Source organism: Trichomycterus rosablanca, chromosome 13 (assembly GCF_030014385.1).
Source record: "Trichomycterus rosablanca isolate fTriRos1 chromosome 13, fTriRos1.hap1, whole genome shotgun sequence".
Taxonomy (NCBI): Eukaryota; Metazoa; Chordata; class Actinopteri; order Siluriformes; family Trichomycteridae; genus Trichomycterus; species Trichomycterus rosablanca.
In genome coordinates, this window is record NC_086000.1 from 25,533,558 (window position 1) to 25,548,795 (window position 15,238).

At 39.9% G+C, this 15,238-nt stretch overlaps 1 protein-coding gene across 1 annotated transcript in view; it reads left to right on the forward strand.

Moving 5' to 3' along the window:
• cdin1 (CDAN1 interacting nuclease 1) overlaps nt 1-15,238 on the forward strand; it is a 164,737-nt gene that overhangs the window by 66,363 nt on the left and 83,136 nt on the right. The window contains exon 7 of the mRNA XM_063006732.1: nt 426-498. Coding sequence (XP_062862802.1) covers nt 426-498 — 73 coding nt within the window. The remainder of the gene's footprint in view (nt 1-425; nt 499-15,238) is intronic.

Genomic DNA, 15,238 nt, shown 5'->3' on the forward strand with positions numbered 1-15,238 from the left:
AATGAAGCTCCAAAATTTGGGGGCTGTGGAATTGAAAGACCTGCTACCCACAAACGCAAGTCCAAAACGGCGGACAGTATGGATCATTCTAAGCGCTGTAATGATGTCATATGGTAATGACATGGTAGTGAGTATTCTGGTATGGGTGCATCAGGTTCAGCAGTGTTGTTGGGATAATGATACATAGTTAATAGCCCAGTTTCATTTGTTTTCTCCTACAATTTCTGATTGAGGTTTTTAATACTCTTGCTTTGAAATAATTCCTTGTCTTGGTCTCCACTCAGGCTGTTCATGTTTAGATATATATGGTAATTAAATATATGTTACATGTATTACAGACTTGGAGCCCAGAGTACGTGTCACTTCATTGTAGTTAAATCTAAAAGTAAAGTTCTGTAACCAAACTCTGTCATGCTGTCCCTTAGGTGGACCTGTCCCCATCTCTCCTGGCTCGTCTGGTGCTTGAGCGCTTCCTGGAGGAGCACCAGGGTTCAGTTTGTGAGTATGCATGCTGTTTTTGCATCCCAAGCATCTAATATTAAACAGGTCACTGACAGCTGTACCTGCAGTACATGACTGACAGTTAGGTGTTCTACACACCACCTAGCACTTAACTGCTATTTAAGTCAATGCTCGTCCATTTCATCAGTGTTATTTATAACCCCTATTTACCCTCGTCTACCTTTCTGTCCTCCCTCACTCTCTGGGTAATGGAATTAAAGGGAAAGTAAGTGAAAATAGCTTTTTTTTAGGCACTGTGGATAGGCAAGGTAGAGGGATAATGCACTCCTAGTGGGGTATTTGTTTTTATTTCAAGAGGAAGTCAGGCTTTATATTACATTAGGGATGATTATGATGAATCAATAACTGACAAAGAAGTCATTGTTCGAGTAATGCTGTCAGTTAAAAACGTCATTTAAATTCATTTTAATAACTGACACGATTCCAATAAGAGTGCAACTACAGTCTGCAAATGTGGATCTGTATGTAACATTGTTTATTTTAGTTATTCTTTTTTAATTAACAAAATTGATGTGGATATTTTGCATCATTCTTTAGTACAAAGATATAACTCTACTTATCTTGCAATAACAACAGTAATGTTATCAGGAAAAGCTTTAATGTACCGACTACATTCTTATTAATTATAATTAATTTTAGCTCTTGTAAAATACTGTTTGCTAACAGCTACTGTATAAAATCTACATTCTGAAGGCTGAACTGGTTCTGCTCACAGTGTTTGTGCTTATCTTACTGTTCTGCATTACTGCCATGTTTACTACATTATACAGGTTTGCAGTAAATACAGTATAAAGACCTGCTGATATAAAACTCAGTTATGCATTTTATATTTTGATGGGACGCTGTAAGCTGGTCTGTTAACAGTCGACTAATGACATTTGGTTACTGGTTAAAGGAAACTGGCGAAAGTTGCATCCCTATAAGATATATGAGATTTAAAATATATGAAAGAACAGGCAGCTTTACACCACATTGCTATAGTAGCTTAATATTAGCTATTATCACTACACGTTATTAACACTACCCAGATATATGAATACTTTTACATATGCTATCTGTTAATCGATCTAATACACCAGCTAGGCGACTGTTCTTAAACTGCAAAAGAATTTGTCACAATTAGAAGTTCCACAGGTGGGATTTTAGTTCTGACTCTCCAGTTATTAAATAGAAGTTAATCCTACTGTATTTTATATGCCATTGTTTTTACTACTATACACTATTTGTATGGGGTGGCCCAGTAGCTCGGTGGGTAGCACTGTCACCTCACCGCAAAGAACCGTCCTAGGTTTGATTCCCAGGTGGAGCAGTCTGGGTCCTTTTGTGTAGAAGTTTGCATGTTCTCCCTGTGTCTGTGTGGGTTTCCTTCGGTAGCTCCGGTTTCCTCCCACAGTCCAAAGACATGCAAGTGAGGTGAATTGGAGATACAAAATTGTCCATGACTGTGTTTGATATTAAAGCCTTGAATTGATGAAGCTTGTGTAACCAGTAATTACCATTTTTGTCATGAATGTAACCAAAGTGTGTAAAACATGACGTGAAAGTCCTAATAAATAAATATATACATGGTTTGTATATCTTTATAAAATATATGATGGGATAATAGTGCACTACTAGTGATGTCTTTGCTATTCAGACATGCTATGGTGTATGTGGATTGTAACACAGCTGTTTGTCTGTTTGGCTATTTAACTACACACCTTTGTGGCACGGTGGCTCAGTGGGTAGCACTGTCACCTCACCGCAAAAAGGTCCTGGGTTTGATTCCCAGGTGGAGCGGGCTGGGTCCTTTTGTGTAGGAGTTGGCATGTTCTCCCTGTGTCTGCGTGGGTTTCCTTCGGGAGCTCCGGTTTCCTCCCACAGTCCAAATACATGCAAGTGAGGTGAATTGGAGATACAAAATTGTCCATGACTGTGTTTGATATTAAAGACTTGAACTGATGAATCTTGTGTAACCAGTAATTACCATTTTTGTCATGAATGTAACCAAAGTGTGTAAAACATGACGTTAAAATCACCTGGCTCACCTTGGATACAGAAGGGGTTACAGGACAATCTAAACAGCTAAATCTAACTTATGTAATAATAAGAATATTAATATCCCTAGAAGTCTACTCATTCTGGAAAGGCTGGGTCTTGCTGCCAATTAGAGACAACGAGACAACCAATTAGACCAGCCTAACACCAGCTTTTCCAGACAAGTAGACTAGTCCAAACCAGCCAAGACCAGACCACCATCCTTATACTGGTGTAAAGCAGGAATACCTTTCACTGCACTCTTATTGCCTTTCGGCTCATGTTTTCCCTGTTTTGTTTCTTGTACCTTGATGTCAGTAGGGTTTGACATGCTAGTTTTTTTTTTTAGCTTATTTGAATGCATGTGCTGCATAGTCTCCTCTCACACTGTCTCTACCTTCCACTCTCTCTACTTTTTTCTCATTTTCTTCCCCTCTCCTGCTGTCTCCCCTCCCTCCATCTCCCAGTCATTCCATCTTTCAGAGAACACGTATGCACGGTCGTCTGCATGCACCCCGACTCCGTATCAGTCTAGCAGACACGTCTCATCGCTGTAAGAAGCACAGGAGTCGCTGCTTTATGAGAGAAATAACACCGTGTCAAAACTGTGCGCTTTCGATTTAATCAAGAAAGAGATTAAAGTGGATGTGTGTTATTTTCAACTCGGCCACAGCACAGCCATTTGTCAACGTCAAGCCCGTGATTGTGTTGGACCCGCCGTTATCCGCCGCCTGTCAAAATAGTAGTCCTGCTAGCGTGGAGAATGGGGCGGTGTTCCAAAGGCTTTTTCAAGCATGGAAACACTCAGATGATCCAAAGACCTTGGCCAGATATCTTCGGGGGAAACAGCTGTTCTGAGCCACCTTTTATAAGGGAACCAATACTTCTAGGATTAGCATTATGGAATGTGATTGTTGGTTTTGTGATTATTTGATTCCTACCTGATTTATTATTATTGTTATTATTATACTTTTATTCTTTGATTAGTCTTTCAGTAAACAGTAGGGTGGCATGGCATCTCGCCTCACAGCAAGAAGGTCCTGGGTTTGATTCCCAGATGTCTGCGTGGGTTTACTCCGGCTGCTCCGGTTTCCTCTCACAGTCCAAAGACATGCAAGTAAGGTGAATTGGAGATACGAAATTGTCCATGACTGTGTTCGATATAACCTTGTGAACTGATGAATCTTGACGTGAACATGATGAACATGGCGTTAAAATGACGTTAAAATTAAAATAAACAGTAAGCAGTACTCTATTACTCTAATACCTTAAACTGAAGTAAGAAATTTGATAATGGCACCTAGATTTGAGCCAAATAATCAGATTATTCAGTGCATGCATAAATGTATTTTATATTTGTTGAATTGATACAAGGCAGCAATAAATTACACTAGCTCTAGCATACAGACATGATTGGCTATGTCTTGGGATAGGGAGGCTTGTGGCCGAGGCCCTGAGAATGAATTGGTGTCTTGATGAGTTGGGGTGTGTTATTGCACCCAGTGACTGCAGGGAAACTGTACCCATGCAAAACTGTGTGGCATGTATGTACCCAACTTAATAGATACATCTGACAGCCATCCAACATTTTGTTCACCAGTAGGGGAACATCTTGCTACTTAATAAATAGTATGTTCAATTTATATAAACTCTAAGTAGTGTATACCTACCTAATTTATAGCCATGAAAATCACGTCACGGATAGTGAAACGAGCCTTTTTCTGTGCAATAACGTAACTTTGTGTTCAGCTATTGAACATTTTTCATTCACGTAGCATTCAAGTTCCTCACGTTTACTGGTTAATCTGCTCTCTGAGGTGGTTCTAACAATGTACGGCAATTCAGTTAGCAATCGGTTAGTCAACCATTAAGGTAGGCTGTGTTGTGTATTGGAGCTTCAATTTATTTTATCGTTCAATTTATGGCTGCCGTGAAATGTAGCACTTTTCTTTAAAAATCTGTGACATCTGTGATTTTTGAAAAACTCTGTGAAGGTCTGTGAAATGAATCACATTTTTCCGTGAGTGTAGTAGGACCCTATATATATATGTATGTATGTATGTATGTATGTATGTATGTATGTATGTATGTATGTATGTATGTATGTATGTATGTATGTATGTATGTATGTATGTATGTATGTATGTATGTATGTATGTATGTATGTATGTATGTATGTATGTATGTATGTATGTATGTATGTATGTATGTATGTATGTATGTATGTATATATATATATACACATGTTGTTTTAGTTTTACATTTATAGTAACACTGTAAACTGTTAAAGCCTCAGTATGTATCTGGTGGAGAGTGGGGTATTTGGGGACCTCTCTGGCAGTAACATGCTACTGCAGCCACCTCATAAAAGAACGATTTATAATTTCTCCACAATCATTCATCTGATGGATGCAGCTGAGAAATCAAATCACATTGAAATTGTTATTGTAGTCGTTTGTTGTTTTGCTATTACAGTAGAAATAGTAGATGTAATTATAATAACAATTAATATACGATTAATAGACGGTAACCAGACTGACCTCTTATCGACCACTTGCGTGCTGTATAGTGGACTAGTCTTGCTGCTTTTGGCCAGTCAGGATGACTTCTATTTTGACATCAATAGCCTTTCCTCCCCCTTTCCCACCGCTGACCTGGCTGGCCTTGGGCAGTGAAATTCAGCACACACAGGCTGCGCGGTCAGATCTCTGAATCTCCCTGTGTATATATTAGACTTTTGTAATGCATTTCCATTATGAAGCAATGCAAGGATAATTGTCTTTGGTGGCAATTAGCTAACAGGTTTGTTCAGTGGCATTGGCAGACACATTTATCATTCCCTACCCCCACTCGCCTAGACTTCACTTGTATGTGTGTATATGTGTGTCTCTCTCTAACGGACAGCACGGATCAATAGACTTCTATATAAGGGACCTTGCTTCCAAGTCCGTGAGCGACTTACCATTACCCAACACCATTATTTTTATTCCCTTTCTTTCCCTGTTTGCATTTACGAGACATAGAAATTGTACCTTTGGGATGGTGGAATATATACACAATCACTTGGTTAGAATCGATAAAGAGTTTTAAATTGTTTCTCATCTCTTGCTGCCTGTTTGTTGTTCTTGTGTGATTTCCCCAAACTGCTAAATCGCTGTACTAGCAGGCAGGAACCAGGACTGACTGGTCGTGCTTGTAAATAAATCAATGCATTCAAAGCAGTTTTATCGTCTATTGAATATCATATCAACATCCATAATGCTTCTGCTCTGCCAAGAGTGCCATAGAATAGGAGCTTCTGGGAAAAAAAACTAAAACAAAAAAAAACAAAAAAAATAGCAGTTTGTTCATAAAAGCAAACAGCACAGACTACCAGTTATTTCATGAAATATTTGGGTAATGTTAAGCAGTGTAACAGTGCTAATACAGAATAATAATTGATATAATGATTATCAAGTCCCTAGAACCATCCTAAACACAAGATCAGCTAGTTATTTGCTAATAATTATGTTAGCGTACACTTCTCACAGGTACATCTGTGTGAAATTTCAATATCAGTCCTGATTTTATGTTGTCAATTTTTAAGTAGGCTAATTTATTTAATACTAACCAGACCAGTCAACAAATAAATTAATAGCTGATTAGGTGGTGTAGCGGTAAAACACGCTAGCACACCAGAGCTGACATTTTGAACTCATCGGTTTGAAACTCGGCTCTGCCATCCGACTGGGCTTGGCGGCTACATGAACAATGTTTAGTTGTTGTTCATACAGGGAGGGAGCCAGATAGAGACATCATAACTGATGCAATTACGACCTCTTCTGGCTGGTTGATGGTGCCTGCACAGAGTCGAGTGATAATGCATTGTTCAGGGTGTGGCTCTCCATACACAAAGTTGGTCCGCATATGAACTCGCCTAGTGCAGGTGAAAAGATGCAGTCGTGTGTCAGTCTAGCTCTTCTCAATCTGGATTGGAGATCAGCATTGGTAGAGAGGAAGTGTAATGCAATCGGATAATTGGATACAACTAGATTAGGAGGAAAATTGGGATAAATGCAAATTTTTTATATATATATATATATATATATATATATATATATACACAGGGGTTGGACAAAATAACTGAAACACCTGGTTTTAGACCACAATAATTTATTAGTATGGTGTAGGGCCTCCTTTTGCGGCCAATACAGCGTCAATTGGTCTTGGAAATGACATATACAAGTCCTGCACAGTGGTCAGAGGGATTTTAAGCCATTCTTCTTGCAGGATAGTGGCCAGGTCACTACGTGATGCTGGTGGAGGAAAACGTTTCCTGACTCGCTTCTCCAAAACACCCCAAAGTGGCTCAATAATATTTAGATCTGGTGACTGTGCAGGCCTGTTGGATGTGGTTTGTCCTTCTTGGTGGTATGCTGACATTACCCTGGATACCGTGGCTCTTGATACATCACAAAGACTTGCTGTCTTGGTCACAGATGCGCCAGCAAGACGTGCACCAACAATTTGTCCTCTTTTGAACTCTGGTATGTCACCCATAATGCTGTGTGCATTGCAATATTTTGAGCAAAACTGTGCTCTTACCCTGCTAATTGAACCTTCACACTCTGCTCTTACTGGTGCAATGTGCAATTAATGAAGATTGGCCACCAGACTGGTCCAATTTAGCCATGAAACCTCCCACACTAAAATGACAGGTGTTTCAGTTATTTTGTCCAACCCCTGTATATATATATATATATATATATATATATATATATATATATATATATATATATATATATACAGGTATATATATATATACTGTGTAAAATAAAATTATATATATATAGCCTCTTATATCCTAAACAATTTACATGGCAGTATATACTTCCAGTTGTCTTGGTATTCCGATGCTTTTTAGTAAGCAGTGTGTGATTTGAAACAAAGCCTTTTATTACAGTGCTATTACAGTGTATTAGCCCAGATAACTGACAATATACTGATTTACATCACAATAGTTATAAATAGAATAGAGCAAAAATGTATTATGAAAGAAATCTATCTCTATTATTATATTCTTTATTTATGTGGTTTGTGACACAGCACTTGTCGGCTAAAGCAGCGTCTCTACCAGTTTGATGCAGTTTTGCAGCTTGATGCAGTTTTGGAAATTAAATGCAAATGTTTCCTACTGGATCACTTCACACACCGTATACAACAGTTCTATTTTTTTATTATGACCTAGACTGCATTATTCAGAAGATAGTGGGAGTTTGTAATAAGTTAGCTGGATTTGTATAGGAAAGCCTTGATTTGCTAGTGGGTATTGTATTGTATATGGACCGATGTTAAATTGGTATCCAGATCCCCCAATTCAAAGACTTTTACATAAACACAGGATGCAAAATATTATTAAATGTGGAACCATCGAAACTCAGAAGTTTAACATATTGTGCATGCAGAGTCTTGGTTTGGCTGCTTTCAGGATGTCAGTTAGCAGCGTATTTGCGCTCATCGTCTGGAGGACATTGCTGTAACAGCCTTACCTTCAGCGAACTCCTACTTTTACAAGTACCCCTGCACATCTGGTACGGCGTGGATATGGCTTACCATATTGTACTGTAGGGTACCGGGCAGTGGAAAAGGGGCTCAAATTATCCAAAAAGCATCTTACTGAATGTTTGCCTCCATAAATGCTTGTCGGTGTTTAGGTCAGGTGACCATGTAGGACTATGAAGTCCTAGACAGTCAGCACTCCTTGATGTTCTTTGGTCTTGAAGTAGATGTTGCAAAGCTTTGAGGTTTAAATCTGACTTGAAAAACATGTAAAATAGAAGCAGTGTCACTAGTGGTCTCAGACTTTAAGTCCCTTCTGTATATATTATGTTCAGAAGTATTAAATAAGTGTCTGTTAAAATGAAAAGAGCAGTAAGCTATTTAATATCATGAATATTTGACACTGATAATGTCTGTAGGGTAAATCTGTATTAAAAACGTCTTGTGAGATTAGTATAGAAGTTAGCCAGTCTTAAAGACTATATGAAACAGCACTAATGGAGTCATTCCAACTCTTCTTCATTCTCTTTTCTCTTACTGGATCTCTCTCCACCTCCCTCTCGCTCTGTGTGTGCCTGACATGATTTGAAGTGCTGCTAGATTTAGCTACACTTTTTTTAGGAGGCAATTTTGTGAGCTGGTTGACCTTTTCCATTTTCCCAAGGCCTTACATGAGATTAGATCTCTCCTACAGCCTTTCTACCGATGTGATTGGACCAGTTTAAGATTTATCGTTGTATCGTGTTTGGTCACCTGAGCTTTATAGTACTGCAGTAATGGGGTGTCCTCACCGTGCAGTCCGGGCAGAAAAGGGCTGGAGATGTGACGTCGTGCCTGGGCCACCCATCATGATCGGGTTTGCAGTTATCGACAGCTACATGGCGATCAGTAAAACAAACCTGCTTTATCTGTTGCTGAATGTCTATGTTATCTTTTTCTGCCAACATGACCCTGACCAGAATACAGTGCTCTGTAAAAATGAATCTTTTTGGTGTATTTTGGTGGGTAGTGGTTGGTTAGCGCTTAAGGTGCTGAACTAGTGATCAGAAAACTGCCGGTTCAAGCCCCACCACCTCCAAGTTGCCATTGTTAAAACCCTAAGCAAGACCTTTAACCTCAGTTGCGCAAAGTGTTTTCAGTCATAATTGTAAGTCGCTTTGGATAAAAGCTTCTGCTAAATGCTGCAAATGTAAATGTGTTTACAGTACAAGAATGATTTGACAATTTTGTAAAAATTCCCCAAATTATAATAATATTATTCCAGAAAGATTAAAACTGGGTGCAAAGTGGTAATTTATGTTAACATTTACATTACATTTCCATTTACCTTTCCAACTAAATCACACAGTCTCTTCATGTGTTCAAAACTCTGCTGGTCGAGTTCTTTCATATTCTAAAATTCAGCTCATATCACCCCAATTCTTTATTAACAACACTGGCTACCTGTCCCACTTTGTATTCAATTTAAAGTTCTACTGCTAACATACAAATCCCTCAATGGTCTGGCTCCAGTCTATTTATCAGAACTTTTACCACCCCTGTTCAGGGTTTACTCCGGGTGCTCTGGTTTCCTCCCACAGTCCAAAGACATGCAAGTGAGGTGAATTGGATACTAAATTGTCCATGACTGTGTTTGATATAACCTTGTGAACTGATGAACCTTGTGTAACGAGTAACTACCGTTCCTGTCATGAATGTAACCAAAGTGTAAAACATGATGTTAAAATCCTAATAAACAAACAAACAAACAAACCACCCCCATTCTCTTGCACAATCTCTGAAGTCTTCGGGTAATGGTCTCTTAGTGGTTCCAAAATTCAGATGGGTTACTGTTTGTGGCAGATCATTTAGCATTTTGGCACCCAAACTGTGTAATGCGTTACCACAAACACTATCTTTTCTTTCAGTACTTCCTTCCTCCATCTCTGTCCTGAGTGTTTTTCCCCTCACCTTTTAATATGTAAAGTGACCTTATTCTTATTATAATAATTTTACATTTGTGCCATTTAGCGGAAGCTTTTATCCAAAGTGACTTACATTTATGACTCAATACAATTTAAACAGTTGAGGGCCTTGCTCAGGGGCCCAGCAGTGGTAACTTGGCAGTGTTCCAGCTTGACCCAGCAACTTTCTGATTACTAGTCCAGTATCTTAACCGGGTAATACTCTGAATCCATCACGGGGCTTCAGTTGTTATTTTGTAAGCAGGGTTTTTTAGATATAAATGGCTACTAGGGCTGGGCGGTATGACGGTACATTCGGTATACCGTCTTTTGGATTTTTTTAAATACCGCCATACTGTAGCATAGTTAATACAACAGCTGTAGGCTTCAGTAGGCAGCAAATCATATAATATTCCTCTATAGACAGTCAGGAAAGAAGCTATCAGAGCAATGTCTTACGGGGTGGAAATACTTCAGGTCAGTTGCTAAACCAATGTTGTAAGCGAACTGGAAACGGAGATATTTAAAGTCGTCCACTTTTCTACAATAGACCTGTGGTCAAGTTGTACAGTGGAGTTTGCAAACGTGGTTTTATTTGTTAAAGGGAGAGCTAAGGGTAATTGTACAATACTTAGAAATTCAATAAATAAACATACCGTGATATACCGTTAATCTTAAAAAAAATACCGTGATACCATTTTTTGGTCATATCGCCCAGCACTAATGGCTACTGTGAAAAAAAAAAAACTTGACTTTGACTACAGTAACTGAAGTAATATATTGACTTTGTAACTAGCATGCAATGCCCAAAACACATTATCCCAGTTGGGATAAATACACTTAAACATAAACCTAAACATGGTGCCAATCAATCGAAGGGCATCACATGCTGACTCATTTATTTACCCACTCATATTTAGGGGTAAATTCAAAGTAGTCAGTTCATTTTCTGCACAGTATTTTAGAAGGTAGGAGGTAACGACTACTCAATTAAAGACCCATGCAGACATGAGGCGAACATGCAAGCCTTCTTACCATGACCCAAGCTGAGCACCTAGTCTACCCGATGTGCCACAACATTTACTAATACAGGTGGGCTAAGTGAAAAATGTACTGTACTGATTATAGGTGCATAATTAAAATGAAATAGTTGATTGTATAATTATAGGCCATTTTAGGGTTTGATTAATGAGAGCCACATCTTCATTAGAGTAGCCTGTGTGTGTGTGTGTGTGTGTGTGTGTGTGTGTGTGTGTGTGTGTGTGTGTGTGTGTGTGTGTGTGTGTGTGTGTGTGGGTAAGCAGGAGTGTAGCACTCAGCTTGACAAGTATACTAATTACTATTGTGCAGGGGAGCTGGAACGAGGTGCAGTGCTATGAGAGGCTCTGACCCAGACCCGAGCTGCTAGCAACGATTGGGCCGAGGCGGATCAGTTCTGCCCCGCTAACCCTCCCCGAGACCCAACCTGCACCCCCAAGCACCAAGGTGGAGGAAGGCAAAGAGCTCCACTCCGCCTCCCCAGACGGAGCATGCACGAGGATAGATTTAAGAGAAGTAAATTGGAAAATCAAATGAGGGCTTTAGTCAGCCGGGTGAGATTTGCAGAACTGTCCGCCGGGCTCCGAGAGGCTCATCAATCATGTCGCACAAGTAGTCAATTCCTCTAGTATCTGTAAATGTTTTCAGATATTAGCCAATTTATATGCTCCGAGATTCATCATGGAAAATCAGCTTTATCGGGGTGCATTATCAGCGCCCCGTCTCTCCTTTGCACCATGAAGTTTGATGTACGAGCGACTTCTGCGGCTCAATGGGTTGTGAACTGGAAACCCCCTGTCATGCGAAAGGGGATGGGGTGTTAAAAAGAAGGAGGGTTATTTTAATTAATAAACAAACTTGCATAGGAGCTCATCAGTGTCAGAGGCAATAACGATGCTCATCCATTATTGTTTATTACAGTCCTCCCTCAACAAATGTTGCCATCTAATGAGGTTTCTTACATTTTTTTGGTGAGATAATGACTTTTTCATTCTGCTGGAGAGGAGATATGAACGATTGGACTAAGGGGAGAGAAACCGTGCAAGGTTACGCTCATTTCCCCAGCCCCATTCATCATTTTATCAGTTATATATGTGTAATCTAGGTGTAATATTGTAATATATATTTATATTATATATATATTATATATTTATCTACTCTGTAGTTCTACAATTACTGACTGTAGTCCATCTGTTTCTCTGCATGCTTTGTTAGCCCCTTTCCTGCTGTTCTTCAATGGTCAGGACTCTCCCATGACCACTACAGAGCAGGTATTATTTGGGTGGTGGGTCATTCTCAGCACTGCTGTGACACTGACATGGTGCTGGTGTGTTAGTGTGTGTTGTGCTGGTATGAGTGGATCAGACACAGCAGCACTGCTGGAGTTTTTAAACACCTAACTGTCACTGCTGGACTGAGAATAGTCCACCAACCAAAAATATATCCAGCCAACAGCGCCCCATGGGCAGCGTCCTGTGACCACTGATGAAGGTCTAGAAGATGACCAACTCAAACAGCAGCAATAGATGAGCGATCGTCTCTGACTTTACATCTACAAGGTGAACCAACTAGGTAGGAGTGTCTAATAGAGTGGACAGTGAGTGGACACGGTATTTAAAAACTCCAGCAGCGCTGCTGTTTCTTATTCACTCATACCAGCACAACACACACTAACACACCACCACCATGTCATTGTCACTGCAGTGCTGAGAATGACCCACTACCCAAATAATACCTGCTCTGTGATGGTCCTGGGAGAGTCCTGACCATTGAAGAACAGCATGAAAGGGGGCTAACAAGGCATGCAGAGAAACAGATGGACTACAGTCAGTAATTGTAGAACTACAGAGTGCTTCTATATGGTAAGTGGAGCTGATAAAATAAACAGTGAGTGTAGAAACAAGGTGGTTTTAATTTTATGGCTGATCAGTGTATATACACATATATATAATATAATATATTATATATTATATATATATATATATATATATATATATATAAACACAGATTTTGTGTTTATGACCAAGTCCCAGAGGAGGTGGTGATGCCACTTTGTTTTGTATTCTCTCCTGCACACTTCCTCAGATCTCAGATAAGAATACTTCAGTCAGAATTTATGCCACCACAGAACAATTACAATAAATTCGGTGTGTATTTACACTGTTCTGTTGTGTGTTGTGAAATCCCGCTGCAGGGTTTTGTATGGGTGGGAGTTTTTTTTTTTCTTTCTGGGGTGTGTGAGCGTGGATGTGAAAGGCGGAGGCGTATTTAATAAATGTATGCCGATGTTGGAGGCTGCAGTGAAGCGAGGATGTTGGATTCTGTTGTTATTTACTAGGCTGTTGGTTGCAGCGGCGGATCTCGGGCTGCACACGGCATTACGGCCGGTGATAAATGAGCATTAGGCTAAACTCATTTTAAAAGCAGTCTGATTTATTTGCACACCGGCCTTCGGTTTTCATCAGGTCAGATCAGCGCATGGGTTAAACCCTACAATGTCAGCGCCAAGGTCACCGTCCTTTCGACCTTATATCTGAGAAGATAGGCGCTCCTTTTAAATATCATCTTCAGCGCGGAGAAAAAAAAAATGCATCAGCCAAATGAAAAGCTGAAATGCGTCCTGATATGTGGTGTGTGAGGCACCAAAATTTGATGGTGGTCAACCTCCAATTATGACCGCTAGTAAGACAAGAGCTTTAATGGCTGCTGTTTGCCTTTAGGGAGGTTTATTACACAGTACTGTTTTGCAGGAGCAGCGTCAAATCTATAAAACTACCATTAGGAGGGAAAAAAATCAATCAAAATGCCATTAAAGTGGAATAAGTTGCCAATATTGCTGATGTGGTTGCGGCTCCTTTGATTTTCTTTCAGATTATTAGGCACAGTCGAGTAGTGACTTTGTTAAGGGAAACGAGTGTTGTTGGGGAGTAATATGTCTCGTGGCTTCATAAAGTTTGCTGCCTCATATTTCCAGCATTATTGATTATCCATTATCATTTGTCATGAGGTGTCCTAACTCAAGGGGAAAATATAACCCTCGTTCTTCAGTGGTGAGCAGCGCTGGGGCGCAGTATAGATCTGCTTGTGAGGGTACCAATCTCAGAGAAAAATGAGCGGAGAAATGAGGTGCCTCGCAGGCCTGGCCTGGGCTCCGGCGAGGAAGAGGACTGCTGACTAGGCTTTGTTCTGTCTTTCCGCGCGCCGCTACTTCTCTTTTCTCTTTTTAGCAGCGGCAAAAATAGTACCAAGATCACAGCGTACACCTCATATTTGTCATTTTTCCTTTGGGGTTTAGAATGAGACGTGAGAAGCGGCACCTCAGAGGGAGAGAGCAGAAGGTTTATGGGTAATAAAGGTTCATGTTAGAACCCAGTACATGAGGTGGTAAAGAAAAGGAATTCCACCTTATTTTTATTGTCCTTGCTAGTGCATATTTGTCACATTAAATGATTTCAGATTATGTTTATTTGGGGAACAAAAAATTCTGCATTCATGTCACCCTTGTGAAAAATAAATTGCTATCTTGGTTGCTTTATTAACCAGTTCACCAGATTTATCTAAGCCATTGCTGCTAATTGAAAACACTTGCTTAATTTCAGCCAGGTCTGTAAAATATAAATCATCAATGGCAAACAGTCAGCGTGTCAGCTACATATACAGTGGGTCTGTCTGAAAACCTAGTGAGCTGCCTTTTTGCCTGCTGTCTACCTAGGCAACTGCCGAATGCCTAGTTCACACTACACGACTTTTGTCCTGATTTTCGCTCACCGACTGGTCGGAGCTAGATTTGCCGGCTCTGGAGCAACTCGGCGTTCGCTCGGCGATCAAAACTTGGCTCTTAATCGCTATGTGTGAACTACTCAACAACTTGATCCGAGCGGCTCGAAGATAATTATTACAATGATTACTAAATGTAATTATCTAGCTTGCTAAATATCTGGATATGAGTCGGCCGACTGGCAATGAGTATGGTGTCAAACAGCCAATGAGAACGCGAGATACGGGGTGAAGGGAAACGCAGGGGAGGAGTTGTAATAAGGTGGGACAGGGGCATAATATAGTTTATATTAGAATACATCGATACACACACAAGTTTTACAGTATTTCTGACCTTATCGTTCTCTACAAAACATAACACCAACGCTGCATTGCAAAAAATATTTATTAACCTCCAACTCACT